At 38.1% G+C, this 21,813-nt stretch overlaps 1 protein-coding gene across 2 annotated transcripts in view; it reads right to left on the bottom strand.

Moving 5' to 3' along the window:
* The window catches only part of LOC131027329 (anaphase-promoting complex subunit 5), a 213,210-nt gene that overhangs the window by 90,864 nt on the left and 100,533 nt on the right, over positions 1 to 21,813 (bottom strand). For both annotated transcript variants that reach the window (XM_057957347.2, XM_057957346.2), the window contains exon 10: positions 16,027 to 16,281. In XM_057957347.2, coding sequence (XP_057813330.2) covers positions 16,027 to 16,281 — 255 coding nt within the window. The remainder of the gene's footprint in view (positions 1 to 16,026; positions 16,282 to 21,813) is intronic.

A 21,813-nucleotide genomic window follows, 5' to 3' on the forward strand; every position in this document is an offset into this window, starting at 1 on the left:
CACATTTAGACCTCCATTGTTGGTTGTACATTCAATTTTCCGACTTAACTTTTATTGCCCAGCCAGCTGCAACTTTAGCGATTTACATTTGGAGAACATCTTGGAGGTATTTTGGGATCATTTTCAGACCATTAGAAGGCTGTCTCAAGGTCTGCAATTGTGTTAATGGCTGCTTGTCCTCAAAAATTTATCTTTTACCAGCCATAACTATGTTTTCAAAATTAGTTATTTTCATCATCAAGACTGATTTTTATCAATTTTGTGCATATTTTTGAAGGATTGCAACATGTTTTTTGAAGTTAATTTATTAGTTGCAGGTTGTCTTCAGATTTGTGACCTCCATTGTTGACTACGGAAGGTGTTCTCAAACATACCTTGTGTGAAAACACAACCTTTCACACCTTTCCTTAGTCATCGTTGATCCGGTATACTTCTTTGCATTTTAGTTTGCATAATTTCTAAACATAAAGAGGTATTAATAAATTTTATAGAAGGCTTCCATGCCCTAGCGTTGTCACAATTTGAATCTAATTGTCAAAATCTACCAAGAGTATGGACTATTTTCCCGACTTTATGTTCTAATTAGCTAAAATCTTTAGAAAGTCGGGAATTTTATCAAGAACATTATTTATTTTCCTAAGTCTAACTTCAAGCTTCGTACAGGTACGATCTCGAAGTCCGGATTTAAGGAAAGGAAAGAACTACTGAAGATGTTGGAGACTGGATTCTATCCAGAGCTCAAGATTTCATCCAAATGGAAGAAGATCACAGATAAAAACATGCATTTCCTAGACTTGAACTAGATGTGACAGCGGATGTTCGGAGTCGGAAATCAAGTTCCTTCCCCAGCATATGCGAACATTATGAAGAGTGGTATTTTTCAAGCCGTTGGATTTCCACAGTCCATACAGTGCAGTGAGCTTATCCTGGAGTGTGCACGATGTTATGATCCACTCACGCAAATGACCAAAACTCCTAAGGGCGTTGTTATTGCCTACCTTGTTGAGGATGCTATTGCTGAGGTGTTCGGAATTCCACATGGAACAAATATGAAGGATGTGACCAAGGACGAATATACAGAAAGATACACGAAGAAGATGGGTGCATGCAAGAATATGATAAACAAAGACTGGATGATTGAGCCTAGGTCTCATCATTCCAAGGCTCCCAAGACACTCATGTGCATAGACTTCAAAGAGGAGTATAGCGACTTAATATTCCTACTCAACAAAGTGATGGGGATGCCGCAGGGAGCAATATTCGATGGATGGATGTTTTATTTCATCCAGGATTGTCTTAGAGGGACATTGGTAAATTGGTCTAAGATTATAAGTGACAATCTAGACTTTCAGCTGAGCAATGTAGAGCGGTCCAAGTCATTCGCCATGACTTCTTACCTCGTATAGCTGCTTGCACGGTTTGTTTCATACAGAGGATTGATATGCAAAGGTGAAGTTGGGAATGGGCAAGGACAATTCAGGAGTCATGAGTGCTACCCCCAGCTAAGCATGTATAGAATTGAAGACTATAAGAGAGTGAACGATGCATTCACTATGTACATTACGCGGATTCTGCAAGGCGGAATCCACAAAAGATTGTCCAAGGAGGCAACAGAGTTAATAGAGAAATATGGATCGTGGTATATTCAATTTCCCACTTTCACGTACCTTAGGATTCATGGGTTTCAATCCGAACCCTACAGGCTTCCTAGGTATCCAACCGACAGAATGATCTTGTTGGAAGTGGTGAGACAGCTTCTAGAGTTCGATGTCATTCAAAGAGAGAAGCATAGGACAGGCATGACATTCCCTATTTCAATTGGGAAGACGTCAGAGGTTTTATAGTCTGCCATAACCGCCAGCACTTCGAGTGAGGAGCTTGCATTCTATCGATTTGCTACATATAAGAAAAGAGAAATATTTGATCTAGATAAGAAAGTAGGAAGGATCAGGGGAGAGAAGTTCATCCACAAAGTTGACATAGAAGATTATTGGGCCAACCTAATGGACGAGCAAGCAGTGAAGAGACGAATGTGGTCCAGAATATCAGTGGATTTCATGAGGAAGTGTGGACTTTTCCTCATTCCTGATCAAGTGTTGGATGACAGAGATCATACGCATCCACAATATGAGAATGAAATGAAGAAGGCAATCCTATTGCCTAATTGGTCAGAGTCAGAAGAGATTGACCTGAATGTATTGATGAGAGAGGTCTTGAGTTTCTCCCGTGCATGGGGTAGATATACAGATGAATAAGTTAGTTGATATGGATGTTCCCTTCACTTATGAAAAGATGAAGCCGGAAAAGTCTACTTCCGAAGATGATCAGAGGACTATCAGTAATGTCAGGATTTATGCAGACGAGCAGAGTCAAGCTCCCAAGAGAAAGAAGAACACGCTAGGAGAAGTCAAGGCCAGAGGGAAGAAGATTGAGGAGGTGAAGAAGAAACAGAAGACTATCATTCCTCCACCTATCATTCCTTCACCACCTCTCAGTGTCTCATCAATTAAAGTGATTGAAGTAACAGAGCAGAACAAGGAAACCCAGCAATGTTCCAACACAGTGATACTACCAGGGAATATTCAGGAGTTACATGCCACAGCAACATCTGCACCTCCAAATGAAAATGATGATCAGTCAAGATCCCCTACTGTCCTTTTGGAAGTTAGTTTGGAAAATGAGATATATGATTTGGCGAGGAATAATCCTGATGATGATGATGATGTTATCTCGGCATTGAGAGGACTTGATCGAGAAATGTGTCTTGATGATGGCATGGAGAGGGCCGCTAATCTTGATTGCCTAATGAGAAGTATGGAGAAAAGTAAAAAATGATAGAGGTACAGCCTATTCATGACATTGATAACTACCTAGCTAGGAGTGCTAAGGAGAAAGAACCCAAGAGAGTGGAGATTTTGTCGCACATAGCTAGAGATGAGACAGGAATGCGGATTGCGCAGATTGTTGTTCTTATTGCAAGCGTGACAACGAACATTGCTACTCCTATGAATTTCCAGATCACTTCAGTTGCCCTTGGCCATACATCCAAAGAGCAAGAATTTCAGTAGATTGGTGAAAACCTCAAGGCAATCAATGCAAGGTTAGACAAAGAGATTGGGGAGAAAGAAAGGTACAGAGAAGAGAATATCAGACTTAGAGAGTATATTGCAGGGATAAGATGTGAAAATCCCACCCTTATTTCCCCTATTGCAGTTGACCATGGAATACATTCACACTATGAGGCAGCGAGAGATACACTCTCGGAGGTGGAAAAGTGGATTGAGAGTACAAGAAAGCAAGCAAATGATTTCCTTACTCAGTTTGTCCATGCATATGATAGGACAACGGAGGTCGTATTTAGAATCCAGTATTTGGAGGGAGTTTGGGAAGAATTTCGGCCTATTCAAGAGAAGACTATTCCACGCCTCCAGGCTTCGAAGAAGATTCCTAATTCCACCTTGGTCAACGAGAACATTGTGCACAGTGGATACAGATACGATTTCCATGGTTGGTATTGTTCATTAGCCATGAAGAAATCAACTTATGAGAACGCCCAATCGAGTTGTATGGTGATGGAAGGGTTGATTCAGGGCATTCAGATGAAGATCCTTGCCTCGATTGAGGAATTATTGGGTGTTGATGTTAGTGATGCTAGTGGTTTACACTTAGCCGAATTAAGAGACAAGATAAAATTTATGTATTTTTGCCAGTTGGACTCTTTGAAGAAGAGTTAGATAGACAGCTTGGTTTCTTTGTTGATTCATGTTCATAGTTTGCAGAAGCTCATGCCAGATTGCGAGAACACTTTGGATGCTTGCTCGGATTCACTGGCCGTGATTGATTTACAGCAAGATACCTTGCCTAGCATTTCCATGGAGGAGTTAGATTCAGTATTGACTAGATTCTTGGAGTATGCTAGGAGAGAGAGAGATGCAGGGAGGAATCTTCTAGAAGATTCCCTATTTGATGACTAGGTATCTTTTTATTGGGCCATATGTAGGTGGCACTATTTTTTATGTAAACCCTAATTAGGGCAATTCTAGGGTTTTGTTGGCATGATCTTGGTCGTTGATCTTGTATCAATCTTGGCCATCCATTTTGTAAGACACTCTATATATGCCTCCTTGTCTCTCATTCGTAAGAGAGTTTTTGTAGAATTGTTGGTATATGTTGCAGCTATTTGAATCATAATCATTGTTCAATTGCTGGTGATTTTGCTCTTCAAGTGTTGTGTTTAGATTCATAGTTCTCAATTCCTCCAAGTTAGATTAGAATTTTAGATTATAATTTATTTTCCTGTGTGTTAGATTGAGTGAAAGATTTGTTGAATTTATTTGTGTGGAATCCTTAATCCATACCACTAGCCTCTTGTCGCTAGTAAGTGTACCTTGTATGGACAACTGGAAATTTGAGTAAGCTTAACTTCAACTATTAGGAAATAATTGATTGTTATTCCCTCTGCATGGTTAGTCTAAGCCCAATTTTGTGCTAAGTTCGGTTGTGAGATTTGAATGAATGGGTGTAAGAGTCCAGCATTTGTATTTAGCAGCTTGAAAATTCAAAGTTCCTAGATGATTGCACTGGTTTTTACCTAGTTGTGCTAATTAGCTGGCAAAGTAATTTCTGGTTATTTTAAGATTTCCGTCTATGTTCAAATATGTTGTCTTAGTTAAGTTAGCTAGTTGTTCTTATTACTCTTTATCCTTATTCCTTTTTTTTTAAAAACCCGCTAGTCAAGCTGAAGTAGCATCAAGTTAAAAGCAAATCAGATGAAATAAGACTATAAGAATTTAGAGAGCCTGTGCGAAACCAATTCCGTCTAACCGTAAGTCCCCTTTGTGTTTCCAGCAAAACACATCAACCGCTGAGCTATCCTGCAGTCAAGACCTGACAACCAAAACCTTGAGGTCATCCCCCATTGATTAAATTAAAACAGCATTAGGGATTTCCTTATCTCAAGAGAGGATAGGATACTTAGAATTATATTCTACGTTGGTCAGATGAAGTTGGAGTTCCACGATTTTAGCCACGTCAACAGAATTAATCCAGGAATTCAGTTTTAAGAACTAAAATTGTTTTATTGTAAAACTGCCTGTGGGTCCCGCACAGGAAATTTTAAAACAGAGGGGACACAGGTCAGTTATGTCCAACTACCGGATAGACCCAAAGTAAAGCCAAATAGTGGTAGGCAGTTGAGATAGTGGTTGGATAGATAACTAGGAATTGAGTGGGCATGGGTTAAAGTTGTCAGCTTTTGGAAGGCAAGTTGCAACCTTTGGATACAGTCCATCCTGGCCACCGCTTCAAATTGTAAATCTATAAAAGGCAGGAGGCCTTTCTTTTGTCAAGGGTTAGATAGTTAGATTTTGGAGTTAGAACGGGTTCGATTTTAGGAATAGCATAGAGATGCTGCAGAAATTGTTGTAATGGCAGCTGAAGCAAATATATGAACATTGAAATATGGTGTTCGTTGTCTTTGTTTTAGTCTGTTTGCATGTTTTCTTTCAGCTGGTTAATTTTAGAGTGTAGGGATTTTAATGGTGAAGTGTAGAGGGGTATTTGATGCATTTCTGGTTCATAAGATTGGGGGTCTGCTGATTGTAGGTCATCACCATGCATGGTTAATCTGAACCCAAACTGTGCTTAGTTCAACCGCAGGTGTTCGTCTTTAGGCTGCGCCAGAATTGGGTGCCTAAAACGAGTGTCTCCGGTCTGAAAATCCTTCATCCCCTGGAGCTTGCACCGTTCTTGTCTAGTTGTGAGGGTGTCTCTAGCAAAACGAGAACTGGTTTATCGAAATCTGTCTACCCGCTGCATCAACTGTTATCATCCTTGTCTTTAGGTCTCCTAAACCCTTCCCTTTTGATTTTATTTCGCAGTCTGAGAATCATAGCAGACCACCTTGTTGCAAAACCTAAGTCCCCTTGAGCTCCCAGGAAATCACATCGATCGTTGAGCTATCCTGCAGTCAAGACCTGACAATCAAAACCTTGAGGTCGTCCCCATTGATCAATTAAAAACAGCATTAGGAATTTCCATATCTCAAGAGAGGATAGGATACTCAACGAGTACATTCTATTCTGCGTTGGTTGGATGGAGTCCAGGTTTCGCGATTTTAGCCACGTCAACAGGAACGAACAAAGACAAAATCCCGAATTTTTTTTTCAAAAGGACGAAATAAACTTAAGCCCTGCAAAATCGGCTTCCAGGCCGAAATTGACTGAAAACCTTAATGGCACGAAATCTCACAAAGTCACCTCTTAGCCCAAAATTCACCCCAAAGATCAAATTCGTGCAAAAGGTCTGTGAAGGCCGGAAAATAACAATAGCTCTCAAAACGGCTCATTTGGCTAAAAACATCAAGGAATTCCTAAGTTTGCGAAAATGGCTTTTTAGCCGCAAACAAATGAAATCTCGCAATATAGGCTTTTGAGCTATAAAGTTAATGAGATCGCCAAAGCTGACTCAGAGGTTGAAAAATCAAAGCTCCAAACTTGCGATTTTTCTTCCAAGGGCTTGCAAAGTCGATTTGTAGGCTGAAAATGAAAACGAAAGTCTAAATCTCGCAAAATAACCTCCAAGGCCGAAAACGCAAAAACTTCCAAAATCATCAGTTACCCCGAAGTTCGATTCAAGGGCATTTGAATCCATCAAGACACTTCCAGAAGGGCCGAAACTAAAGAAAATATTAAATCGCGCATTAAAACTTCATTCCGCCGAAGTCCACAAAATCGACTTGAAGGCCGAAGAACAATAGAGCTTGAAATTGTGCAAAACCTTCAGTTAAGTCGAGAATCATTCGCGCTGAATTTAGGATCTCCAAGTCACGCGATCAAGACGAAAATCTCCAAGGAAAATCGCATAAAAGAAGTTTCAAATTCACCAAATCATCCTCTTGGCCGAAGATCGTTCCAGATTCCTAGTCACGCAGGAGAAATATATTGGGCAAAGTCATTCAAAACCGAAATTGCCAGGTAAGTGTGGATTTCTCCTTCAAATGATTGAAATTTGAACAAAATGGTCATAATAGTTAGCCTAGGGTTAGAGTGTAAGTGAAAGAGTGAAAACTTTGAAGGTTATAATTTAAGAAAATATCATCATAACATGCCACAACAACCAACTAGCAAAATCGGCCTTTAGACTGAAATTTCGGACTCAAAGAAATCTTGGAAAATTCAAGTCTAAACTAAAAACACAAAACACTCTTTTCCAAGTGCATTTTCACGAGCAATCAGCTTTCAATTATCAAAACATTTAAACGCTGAATCACAGGCCAGAACTTTCGTAACTTTCCAAACGATCAAATTTAAATTGTTTAAATGTCGTGTTTTAGCAATATTTTCAAATTTCGATTACCTCGGTCATCAATCTAACGCTAACGTCGTCTTCTGGTTTTGCTAGCCCATTTTTGTTACCTTAATCTCGTCTCGTAATCCATGTCCGGTTGTGCAAGATAGATGCCTAAATCGGCAGTTGAGTCCTCAAAGGCACCTGGCGCAATTGGAACATCCCGGATTTCCAAAGCTGACATTCCCCGCAAGGTCGAAAAAATGAGGTACCAGTACCAAGGAGGAGTTAGAGAGTCAAAGGTCCACAGTGTGTGGGAAAACATAAGAGACACGGACCTAGGCCATATTGATATCCAGGATTTCAAGAACAGAGTACTCTCCGAACGCCTATGGCAAGCCCAGACGGATGATGGAGAATGGTATTGCTCAGGCAGCTGGTTTCCATCCGATCGTGCAAAATTATGAATTAGTGGTTGAGGTTGCTAAGCATTATCAGCCAAAAACCATATTAGTGGTGTTGAAGGGGATGGTACTAACTGACTTCACACCTGAAGCCCTTGGGGAAGCATTTGATATCCCATTTCTAGATGATCCCATTGCCACAACTATCGATGAGGCTCAGGTTGTTTATGACATGAATCCTGCTAAGTGCAAAACATTGATAAATGAATAATGGTTCAAGGAGAGAAGACCCCCCAAGTACTACAATCAGTAAAAAGACCCCCAGAAGCGATTTTCACAATGAGTATGGTGATATGGTTACCCTACTCAGCCGGTCATGGGATTTCCTCAATCCAATCTCTTTGAGAAATGGATGTTCTACTTCACTGAGCAAGTCTTCGCTGGGAAGTCTAAGTTCGACTGGGCTCAGATCATCAACGACAATATTCATACACAATTGGTTGAGCTTAAAGAAAAAAAGTACTTTGCCACGACTTCCTACTTGGTCTACATGTTTGCTCGACACCAATCGATGACGAGATTAATTAAGAAAGGTGAGATTGGGAACATGCCGAATCAGGTGAAGGTATATGACTGCTACCCTCAGCTACATTACTATGATATTTCCCAAAGAGAAAAGAATAGCATCGCATACGCAATTGATCAGTATGAGCATGTTAATGATGCATTTACAATGCGCCTGGTTAGATTAATGCAAGGAAGATTGCATATAAGGCTGTCAAAACAGGCTATCACCCTGATCCGGAAATACAGTGCATGGTTCACCCAATTCCCCAGATTCACCTACATTAGAATAGCAGGCTTTGAGGGAACACCATTCCGGCTTCCGCACTATCCATCAGACAAAGTAGTCTCCGTGGAGGTAGCAAGACAAGCACACCCAGTAGGCAGCTTACTCAGACAAAAAGCAATCGGGGTTCACCTTCCCCATGATTTTGGGTAATCTTGATGCACACTTCAAAAATTCGGTGCAAGTTGAAGAGTCATTTGCTGAATTGGCATCGTATTGCTTACAGGAACATTTCCCTAGGAAATGCTTTGATCATGATAAATTGGCAAAGAGGGCCTAGGGCAAGCATTACAGGTCCAAGGCGTCGATAGAGGACTATTGAAGCAATTGTTCTGATGACTTTGAAGTCCGTCGGCGGGAATATTCTAGGTTGAGTGTTCAACAAATGTGGCTTTACGAGTACCGCCAGGTCCCAAATCAGGTGACGGACTATGGAAATTGCTTGCAAGTCCGAGAATTCGAAGCAATCAAAGACCTCCCGCCAGCCACTGATTGGACTCAGGACCCAATCACAAATTTTGAGGCAGTCATGGAAGCTCGAAGAAGGTACACAGATAACTGGTTATCCCAACAAATTGAGAGACTGACCAATCAAGGGACCCAATTCACATACAATTTAATGGGTAGTCTCGATTCCGAGTCTTCAGAGGACGAAGGAACCTCAAGCGCGCCAAAGGAAGAGGTTGAGAAACCTGAAAAGAAGAGAAAGAAAGCAAGGGCCAATAGAAGGACTCGAACATCAAAAAGAACAAGGAGAGAAAAGATCCCAATCAGGAGGCTAGAGGTTACTTTGTCATCTAGGGACCCCAGTTCAGAGGATGATGTGGTTGAACTCGATTACATACCCACTCCACCTTCACAAAGTGATCCTGCTGCATTCGAGGCAAATAATCCTCAAACACAAAATGAGCAAGAAGCAGAGGTGAGGATCATTGGCTTGGATGAACCTGGAAATCAGGTCAAGGAGGGAGAGATTGCACCTGATCAAGGGACTAGTAAACATGAGCTCACGGAAGAGAGCAGACATGAGTTGCAACCGAATAGCGGCAACAAAGATGACACCACTGTTGAGGGAGAGCACAAAGGGGATGAGACTCAAGAACCCAGCAGAAATGAAGAGCAACCATTACAAGAGGATACCCAGCAATTGCTCAGTGAGGTGGGAGAGAACTCAGTCGTGAGTGAGGGATTGGATACTGCACCCATTCCTCCTATGCCTGATCAATTACAGATAGGCAGCGAGTCAACTGAGGCCTCCAAAGAATAGAGTGAGGATCTGGCAATTACATCGGGGCAGACCATCCCTCAGGACTGGTTAATTGCTCGTACACAGCGGAAAGTAGTTGTCAAGCCACCAATTAACCTGGAGGATATCTTCTCTCGAATAGGAGAAATAAAATCCAAAGGCAGGAAAAGGCCGAAGACTTACTCCAGGATTACCCAAGACGAGCAAAGGAACCGCATGATTCATATTGCTACCCCACCAGCAGACAAACCAGTGGATCAGATTGCAATAGTTGATTACAACATCACGACCATCCCCATAGGGCGAGCAACCAAAGAGCAGGAGAGGGAAGAATTCAGGGATTCTGTGTAGAATATGTTCAGACAGCTGGACGAAATGACCATTGAGAGAGATATGTACCAGGCTCGTTCTAAGCAAGCTGAAGGGTACATAGATCACCTTTTGAGACCATTGCAGCATGCTCCTGAATCCCATGTTCTCCCATTCACGTTATCACAAAAGACTACAACTGAATTTGACAGAGTGCGTGATACCGCCAAGGCCATCAGGGAATGGATTCAAGGCATTAAGAAGAAGGAAGAGCAAATCTTCAAAGATGTGCGAGAAATGGTTTTCCATAGGGAATCTACTCTTATCAAAATGTGTAAGCTGAGGAAAGAATGTTATAAAGGTCATGAAGCGATTGCCAAGGCATTGCCCCTCATAAGGGCTCTATTGTGGACCTACACTCAGATCCCCACACTACATATTATCCTAGATCCCTATGATGTCCATACCTTCAAAGAGTGGTATTGGATTCTCAGCATGAAAAACGACATGAAGGCTAATATCAACAAAATGCAAGATAAGTGCGATGACCTTTTGTCAAACATGAAGGATCTTGGTGAAAAGATCCTCAGATCAATGGTCCCTGGCTGGAAGAGTAGCATGATAGATAATGAGGTACAACCATAGTGGGAGGACAGGCTGAAAACCAAAGTCACCTACTCCATGGAGGACCTGGAATTTGCTAGTGGGCTACAGGCAGATATATTGTATTTTGAGGATCATAAATTATATTGGAGAGAAGAGCTAGAGAATGTAGGTAGCCTCCTAGAGGGTATTCAGTATAAAATGTTTAATCCTCCTATACCTCCAGCAATTGTTCGAGTTGTGCCTAAGATTCCAGGACTACGTTTGGGTAGAACGTGCAGCGGATCGGGATATCTGGGGAGAGCACTTGCACGACAAGGTCGAATTTGTGGAAAAAGAGTCTACCTCGGGGAAGGAAAAAGTGCTTTCCTGAAAATATCTGTTTCTTTCAGATTTTAAGTGCACTTTTTCAACTATAAAGTTTCTTTCTACCAAAGTCATTGTAAATTTTGAGCTCCCTGCAAGTGCACTTTTTGGAGCAGCTTTATGTTTGGTAGTTGGTAGTTATTAGTTACTTTATGGTTGGTGTTGATATTTTGCTTCCCATTTATGGGTATGGGCAGCCTTGTTTTAAGAGATGAATCCGGCCCACTCGTTTAAGTTTAATCTTGGCCATTCATCCATTTTGAAAACTTTATATAAAGGAGTTGGTTTCTCCTTTATTTGAGGTAGAAAGTTAAAGATTGTTGCAAAAGCTCTGGCAGAATTAATACAAATTTTAATGGATGTTAAAGCTATGTCATTTTACTGTGAGTGCATGGTCCTCTTCTCCACCCCTTTTTTAAATTTCTGCAAATGTATTTAATTTTCAGACAGTTTGTTTAGATATATATTTGATGGAAATCTTGGTTCATACCATTAAGAAATAACTGATTGTTATTCCCTTTGTATGGTTAGTCTGAGCCCAATTTTATGCTAAGTTCGGTTGTTAAATTTGAATGAATGGGTGTGAAAGTTCAGCATTTGTATTCAGCAATTTGAAAATTTAAAGTTCCTAGATGATTGCACTCGTTTTTACCTAGTTGTGCTCATTTGTTGGCAGAGTAATTTCTGGTTATTTTAAGATTTCCGTCTATGTGTCTCAATATGTTGTCTTAGTTAAGTTAGCTAGTTGTTCTTATTACTCTCTATCCTTATCCCCTTTTTTCCCTTTTCTTTAAACCCGCTAGTCAAGCTAAAGCAGCATCATGTTAAACGTAAATCAGATGAAATCAAACTATAAGATCTTAGGGAACCTGTGCGAAACCAATTCCGTCTAACTGTAAGTCCCCTTTGTGTTTCCAGCAAAACACATCAACAGTTGAGCTATCTTGCAGTCAAGACCTAACAATCGAAACCTTGAGGTTGTCCCCCATTGATCAATTTAAAACAGCATTAGGGATTCCTTGTAGCATTCTATTCTGCGTTGGCCGGATGGAGTCGTAGTTCCGCGATTTCAGCCACGTCAACATTACCTTCACGAACCAAGCCACATCAACAGGAAGACTCAGTCACCCTACTCTAACTGAAAGGCTCCTTTCTAACTTCTGATAGGGACTCAATTGGGACTAACCTATTAAATTACCAGCAAACTCAATGCTGTGGGTCAAATCAGAAAGAGGACATTTTTTAGACTATTCTGACGGGCAGCTAAAGAATGCAAATTCATTGCCAACATACTCATAGAGTTCATTTAAGTGACCAGGGTTTAGAATACTATCTATGTCATAACAAACAATACTAAAATTTGAAAAGTCTCGGGGTTGTTGATTGAGACAACATACAAGTACATTTTTTGGTCGCCGTGTAGCATTCACACACTTAACTTAATGTTGCAAAAACTGCATACATGAATCAAGTGGATGAAATAACTCTACACTGAGGCTAGGGAGATTTAGATGCTTGTGACTTATCATCATATGTCACAAGCTATGTTTAGATCCCTCTCAAAGTTGGGTTGGTAAAGATAACTTTCCAAATACTTCATATTTTATTCTTTATTTACTTCAATTTTTAGATTTTAATTTATATATTTACTTTACATTATCTACATTGTTGCTAAATTTTAAATCAGAAAAACAAAATTGATGTTTTCAATTGTATTTTAACTTGTTTTAATTTTTTTAACATGTCTGATTGCTTAAGACTCAAGTTGCCTTGCACATAATCATCTTGACACTTATGAAGGTGCAAAAGAAACTATGTGCTATACTAATTAGCAACCTTTGTAGTGTATAGAGGCAATCAAATATAGATACAACACAAAAGATCCAAGCACTCTTCTTCGACAATGATTGATGAGCTTTTATGGATTGTGTTTAGTTTCATTGAGTCCATGATGAGTACGACCAAATTCACAGACATAAACCAGCTATGTTTGGGCAAAACATATTTACAGCTTTGTGTCCATGAGAGAAAAAAAAAGAGCATAATGGTGACTAAGCCTTTTGAAGCATTTTCAAGTAAGTGAAAAGAGTTGTTATTGAATGGTGGAACAAGATGACTACATTGTTACAACTCCATGCTTTCTTTGTTGAGGAGTCTGTCACCATACAAAGATGTTCAAGTTAGCGACCAACACAAACAAGCACTCACTAAACTCTTCCCTATTTTAAATTTAGTGGAAATAGTTGTGGGTGAATTTGGAAACCTTGTAGCTTCAAAAAGTCACAATCTTAGTACTGTTAAAGACATACAACAACATTCAAACATTGTGGTATCTCCATGCCCAAGGATCTATTAACTGCAACCTCTTGCCATACACATTCTATAACAGGTAGATGTTTTTAACCATTTTTGGGCAAAACATATGACATCTTTTTCTCCATGATAGAAAAAAAAAACCATAATGGCAACTAAGCCTTTTGAAGTACTTTCAAGCAAGTGAAAAGAGTTATTATTCAATGGTGGAACAAGATGCCCACAATGTTACAACACCATGCTTTTCCTTTGACAATATGTATTACAGCACAAAGATGCTTTCTTTGTTGAGGAGTCTGTCACCATACAAAGATGTTGAAATTAGCAAACAAGCACTCACCAAACGCTTCCCTATTTTAAATTTACTGGAAATAGTTGTGCCCAAGTTTGGAAAACGTGTAGCTTCAACAAGTCACAACCTTAGTACTGTTAGAGACATACAACAACATTTAGATGTGGTGGTATCTCCAAGCCCAAGGATCTATTTACCTGCAACCTCTTACCGTACAAGTTCTATCACAGGTACATGTTTTCAATTTTTTAAGTTTTAACTCTTACCTTTCTTTGGCAACCCTTTTATAATCTTTTATTTGATTATGTATAAGTAAAACTGAGGTACATAATCCTCCATCTACTTAGTTGAATGCAACCAATTGGCAGCTAAAAGGGCAGAAGAGTGGGTATTCCAACTGTAGCAGCAAAAATATTTAGAAGAAGAAATTGACAAACAATAAGTATAAGATTATTTGAAAAAATCGGATTTAAAAATAAAACATTAAAAATGTAAAAAAAGGGACAAAAATTTGTTGTTTTTCCATAACATAGAGATATAGAAAGCAAATAAAATTGATAGTTTAGCCCAAAAAATGTAGAATATAGATTTTTATTCTTTATGTTCATGTTGCTGATTACATTGCATTGCACAGAGCATAGTTCATAACTTCATAGTATAATACAACTTTCTCATGTGAAAAAATTCAGTTGTGTTATGTTCACAAGTCTTTCAAAAGTATCATGCACCAAAGTTTCCATTATAGAGCCAACTTTGATTGCTTTGCAAGGCCAGATGATTCTAATACCTTAGCTGAATCTGATTCTTGATCTAAACATAATAAGTTTGGAGACAATGAAGCATTTAGTTGATTTGACCTTTCAAATCAACAAAACATTGTCCTATAATGGAAATTTTGGAGCAGGGTATGAATGTCTTACATAACCTAAGATTCTCACATGAGAAAGTTATTGACAACAAAAAAATTGATCACTTCTTATCTACCAGGGAGCTTTCTACTCCTTATCTAGTTGGAAATTGAACCTAAAATAGATGTGCATTCGTTGAATAGGAAACAGACTTAGAAAAATTTAGTGCTAGACACAAATCTATTTTCAGAATGCAGATATAATGATGATTTATTGGAATTCAACTGCATAGTTTCAAGTCATCAATCAATCCATATTTTGTGAGTAATGGTTTGCAAGAAACCATCTCTCATAACCATGAATGTTCACAGGGGCTCTTGTGAACCATTACTCAAGAAATATGGGTATATTGAGATTGACTCAAAACTACACAGTTGAATCCAATAAATCATGATGTAAATTTTTATTTAATCAATCCAATTAATTTGTTTAATATTTGAAAGAAGTTTCACAAACAAATGAATAAATAAGTCTACACAAGATTTTCCAAGATGCATATTGGTCAATATTTGCATCCTTTTGCCTTGTTTGTCATATAGTTGTGGTAGTCAAAAAAAAGAAAACAGTGATGGCTAGGAAACATTTGTATACTTCAAAGAAAATCTCTGTTAAATTTTGGCAACTCCCTGGCACCTATTTTAATAAAATCTAGCTCTTTATTTGTAACAGACTCCTCGAGTACAGTGCATAGAAGACACCTTTTTCTACTGAAACCACTTACAGACCTTGATGAAAATCAACATTAAAATGTTTCATGCAAAACTTAAATAAAATAAGATGCCCTCCTACAGCTGTGGGGAACTTCCAACCTATGCCTAATCTCACAAAATCAAGTAAAGTACATGGAGGGAGCAACGTGGCATTGTACTGTAGCTCCAAAGCAATCCAACTTGGATTATTTTATTGCACAACTCTTCTCAGTCTCGATGAGCAATGAATGACGAGGGGCATGAGGATACTACAAAAGACATGCATTGTGCTGCTACTAACAGCAATGTCACTAGGACAACCTGTCATTCTAATGAACCAATGGATGATGTGATTTTCCCAATGGAGAATAATATGATGGTTTATATTTAGTTTCCATGTCTAGTTGTACATATTGAACACTAAACATTGCTGTATTTTGAACAATAAACTGTTTTTACTTACCTTAACATTTGGCATTGAATAATAAATTGTTTTTGAAATTTAAGTTTGTACATTTCGTAGAAATTATAGCTTTTTTATATATTTTAAGCAGTTGTATCCCAGCCATACCAATCCCAGGTAACAAAAATTGGTAAACCTATATCTGAACTCAAAACACAAACTTGGATGGAAGCTGACAAAAAAAAAAAGAAAATCTGTCAATATTTATAATTTTATCACAATAAAATCAAACTTTCATCACAATATAACTACAATATTTTATAAAACAAATTCAATAGCAAAATTAAAAGGAATACCTTCAAGTCAAATTTTGCCAATGCAAGACGGCTGAATATGACAAGATGAATAAGTTTCAAATCACTTGCTCTATTGAGACATCTTTTGAGCAATATTGGCAATTGTTGCTGAACTGCAAGTGAAGATCCAGTTTCGATATCAACTCCAGGAGGGATACCAGAATCAAAATTTCTGGAGTTGCTGGAGAAACCAACCTCAGAAAAAAGATAGCCTATAGCCGCCAAGATATGGGCAAGACAGGAGTTATCACTTGTCTGCAATCTCCCATGGCCATGTATGTCAGGATAAAACAGAAAGACATAACACAAAGAAAAAACAAATTTGACAGTACAATATATGTTTACGCATAGAAACATAAATAAAACCTCATTGGGGCTAAGTCATAGAAAATTAAAAAATTAGATGATTTTAAGGAGATACATAAGTCACAGCCAGATTACCTTCATAATGGACACATATACCAAACGATAAGATTAAAGGTCAGAAAGATTTATATGCATGAAAAATGAGAACAACAATTTACAAAATTACATATATTATGTCAGTGGTGTTGGAAACTAAACAGTGCCAACATATAAGACTCTAAAAAGTAGGAAGTGTTGACAGTATTTTATTACTACCAAAGAGTTACAGATTAACAAAATGCAACAAGACAATACAGCCTTTTGCAAAAACATATGATAGCATAATTCAAAGTTGTAATTAAGGCTAATTGACAGTTTGTGCATGAAATTGGCTCTTCTAAGAAAACAACTCGTCTTCTAACTTATAAACAGGCTTCGAAAATGATTCTGAACATGTGTTTACCCATATATGTATTAAATTTTCAAGAAAACTGACAAGGACTCCCATACAGATAAGACACAAAAATGTTTATATTTTGCAATGTCCCCAATCGAGAACCCTAGAAATTATATATGTATTTTGCAATTTCTAATTATGCAAAAAACTGAAAAATTAATAATGGAAACAACTAAAACCAATTCTAATGCAGATTTGGAAATATAATATTAGGAAATTAATTTGGAACCATAGCAACCAGGCTTATGTAAAACCAAATCATTAAATAACATATAACAATGAATTAATAGCAATTATAAAACCCTAGAAACCCCAAATCAATGGATACTATCAGATCTAATTGTTAGCACTACTAAATGGTCAATATCAGCTACCATGACAGCAAATTAAGATCTAAAACAAGTCACCAACTTGGCAATCCACCGTACTACAATTAATGAAATTTAGTAATTAAACCCAAGTTGAATTATGACAAGAGATGACAATAAATTAGGCCACAGAACAGCAACAATAAATGAATATATATAATCAGCCAACTTACAAGTTGTGGTATAGCCTATATAATGAGACAAAATGTTGTTGAAATGTTGCCAAGTTGTTGTACATGTAAATCAAAACAGAGATGCTGAGAGGGGGGGGGGAGGCGGGGGAGGTGAATCAGTATCTCAATAACTTTTAAAATTAACTAGAGACATAATAAAGAGCTGACATATTTACACAAGATTTATCTCGTGGAAAACCCAACTGGGTAAAAAACCACGGTATTGAACAATATTATCATTATTGAATTTGGGCATCAACCCTCTTACAGAAGTGAGCTCCAACTCACATTAAGAGCAACGACTCAATACATAGACACCAATCTCAGCTAAGCACAAACTCAAAAACCGCTGAGACCAAAATAAAAAAATTGAAAGAAATTGTAGGCTCTCTTCTCTGTTTTACTCAGACTTAAATAAAACTCATAAAGCTCATCCCAAAGTCATGACATTTGACATCTGATTCAACACATTTTGAACAAAGATTACAAGTCTCTGTATATCCAGAATAAAACCCTCATATTACAGTAAAACTGCTGCATCTCTCAGAATATTCGAACTCCATCTCTATCTTCAGACTTTTTCTTCAATCTCAAATCGAAGAATAAGCTGTCCATCCCCCTATTCAACACACATTGTCCCGTTTTTATTCATCCAACATGCATCCTGTTCAGCTAATACACTTTTTTTTAAATAACACACCTAACAAAAATCAAAACCACTCTTGCAATCGGTAAGATTTATACACAAAGAAAACACACCCCTTGCCACACGTCAACTTCTTTCCAGCCGTTTTTAAATATATCAATCAATCAGCCCGATAGTAGATGGAAGTGAAGTCGTATTTTTTTCAAGAAAACCATACCACCTTTCGTAGAGTCTTACTTCAAAAAGAAAATTATTTTTTTATCAGACTCTAAGACCATATTCAAAAACAGGAATCCAACGTCTCTGCCAAATACCTCACAGCTGCACAGAAGAGTTACGTTTTTTAAAACGCATAGACCAGAAGAATTTACACGACATCAAATCCTACTAGGTCAGCTGTCATAAACATTACAAAACACATCCCTGAGATTGCCAGCTGAGCAGCACCCAAAACAAAAGACTCAATACCATCACATACAAAAAAAAAAGATTCCATTAAAAAAAATCCACTTCAGCACACAAACGTTTCTCCAAAAGAAACGACATCTAGAACAAACCATAACTTCAAAACGCCAAGAGAAAAGAATATGATTTCTGAAAACATTCTATTACGACAGGTTCTGAAGGCGATAAATAATAAACTCTGCTGTTACATCTGCAGGCAAAACGGCTCTGACAGGAATGATTGTCAGCGCAGTCATCTGAAAGTACTGAAACACACAAGGTTAAATTTCGACCTTCGCAGAAATCTGAAAAGAAAATCATGTCATTTGAAGAAAAATGTTTCATCATTTAGCCACTTAAAACAAAACGCTTCACACATGGCAAATTCTAAACTCAAATCTGAATCTGCATACCTCTTCTTGACATCAATGACAAAACAAATCAAACAGCACAGATATGCCAAATGAGGTACAGGGTTGAGAACAGCCAAAATCAACAAGATATGGTGTGATAATGCTAATAAGGGCTGGAAACAGCCAAATACCATAGGGGCAGCAATACGACCAATGAAAGGAAGGTACGACAGCAGTCAGGAACCATACAGTGGGTGTTAGGGCCACAAATAAAGTTGTTAAAAATGTCAAACCAAGCACAGCAAATAAACCCTTGAGGTGCAACTAATGTGAGATGGACACGTTTAAAGAATATGCTGATTTGTTCTGAAGACTTTGCAAAAAATGCTAATTTGCTAATATAGGGCAGTTTGCTTGCCAAAATGAGCCATAATACTTGCCAAAATAAGCACCCATGTGATCCTTGAATAGAATCACCACAAATGGATGTAAGGGTTTTGTCCTAAAATCTAAAATTGAAAAGTGAATTCAATAATAACAAGACTGGATATCCCAATTTGGCTGCTTGTCTTTCCTATACAGGTATTTGTTGATGTGTGTTTTAGGCACAATCGAACACAGAATAAAATACCAAAGTATTTTACCCTCTCTTGAACAAAATCACTTCAGATGCTAAATATTTGATCAACTAAGACGATTCCAAGGTTTCTACAGTCAGTTCTTGACATGTGGGTAACTCAATGGCTGATGTGATTTGCTGTTTTCTCTTGGGGACTGACACAATTGTTCTAAATGATTCAAGGTTATCATGAATGGACATGGGTTAGCCAATGGTTTCGAATGATTTTGCAATTTGAGCTTGATCTATTCTAACAAATATTTTCAAATAAAATGCAAAAGGATGAGGGTTTAGAAATTCTATTCTAAGACTATCTAACCTAGAATGCAAGAGGCAATGAATGATTCAATGAAATTCAGCTAGGCAAGGTTTCACCATTGAAGAACAATTCAACACGTGCTTAGTGCAATCATCTAAGGTAAATTTATAGATGTTCAAATTACTACCATCAACATCAATACCATCAAGGCAATGCATACCAATGAACATGCAATAACTGAAGTTAAGTTCAATTCAAATTCAAGTTGACCACACAAAGTAAACTTACAATAGGCAAGAAGCTAGTGGTATGGAATAAATGAATTTCATTCAAATGCATTCAACACTTAATTCATCCAATCTAAAATACTTGAAACAAATTCTAATTTAAATTTGGAGGCAATGAGAACCACAAATGCATACAAAATCTAAACAAAACCACCAAACTTCAATGATTTGTATTCAAACTTGCATTATATAGACGACAATTCTCAAAATTCTCTCTTACAAATGAGAGGCAAATGGGTTTATATAGAGCCTCAAATGAAATGAATGGTCAAGATTCATTTAGAATCAAAGGCCAAGATCATGCCAAAACTACCTTAATGTTGCCCTAATTAGGGTTTACATCAAAAATGGAATAAAAAAAGGAGATCCAATGGGATGATGCCTAGTCATCAAGTAGGGAATATTTTAGAAGATTTCAGCTTGTATCCCTCTCTCTAGATGCATACTCAACGAATCTAGCCAAGACTGAGTTGAGTTCCTCCATCGTAACACTAGATAGACCTTCCTACTGCAAATCCATCACATCCAAGGCATCTAAACCAGCATCAAAAATGCTCTCCCAATCCGACATAAGCTTCTGCAAGTTGTTGATGTGATTGACGAGATAAACCAAGTCATATAGTTGATTCTTCCTCCATGATTCCAACTCACTGAAGATAATAAACTTCATCTTTTCCTTCAACTCTTCCAAGTTCAAACTGCTAGAAGCATGGACATGTAGTCCCAATAATTCATCAATGGATGTAAGGATCTTGGATTGTATTTCTTGAACGGATCCTTCCATCTCTATGCACTCTTGTTTTGCATGATCATATGCAATCTTTCCCATGGCCAAGGAACAATACCAACCATGGAAATCATAAACATTGCCCACCTAGATAACTCCTTCCTGAATCAATGTGGACATTGGAATTCGCTTTAACACTCTGAAGCGAGGAATAGTCTTCTCCTGCACCGGTTGGAAATCTTCCCAAACTCCTTCCAAGTACTGCATCCTAAATATAAGAATCATTATCTTGTCAAATGCTTGGACAAATTGAGCTAGGAAATCATCCGCCAACTTCGAAACATCTTCAATCCATTTTCCAACCTCCTGATATGTCTTCCTCATCGCCTCATGGTTGAAAGGGGATCCACGATCAATAGCAATACATGAGACAAAAGCAAGATCATCACGCCTTTGCGAATTTATCACTTCAATGTACTCCTTAAGTCTCCTATTCTCACACTCAAGCATCTCTTTCTTCTCAATGGTCCTATCCAATCGTGCCTCAATCGCCTTGACCATATCATCAAGTTCCTAGAACTCTTGCTTCTTTGTAGTTGGTCATGTCGCGACCTTTTCACACATCACCCCATTGCAAACAAGAACCCCCCCTCTTTCCTGCTTTCGCATCGTGTTAGTCTACGGTTTTGGCGGTCAGGTAGCAAATTTTGAGCTTTAAATGCCCGAGTCTCAGTTTTGAAGTGATCATGCCTAAGGTACAATTAGGGTTTTGAATTTTGAATAGGATCAAACGTGTAAGAATGTCAAATTGCTAATATGATCCTACATTTTGTCTTGAGGTTGCAACAAGTTTTAAATTTGGGCATAAATATGCCTAAGTGTTGCAAGTCGGTGATATTTTTGTGCTTGAGCATCAAAGAGTTCCTTTACAATTAGGGTTTTGAATTTTGAATAGGATCAAACATGTAAGAATGTCATTGTTAATATGATCCTAAATTTTGTCTTGAGGTTGCAACAAGTTTTAAATTTGAGCGTAAATATGCCTAAGTGTTGCAAGTCAATGATATTTTTGTGCTTGAGCATCAAAGAGTTCCTTTAGGAGTCATTTT

The sequence above is a fragment of the Cryptomeria japonica genome, chromosome 3, assembly GCF_030272615.1.
Source record: "Cryptomeria japonica chromosome 3, Sugi_1.0, whole genome shotgun sequence".
NCBI lineage: Eukaryota > Viridiplantae > Streptophyta > Pinopsida > Cupressales > Cupressaceae > Cryptomeria > Cryptomeria japonica.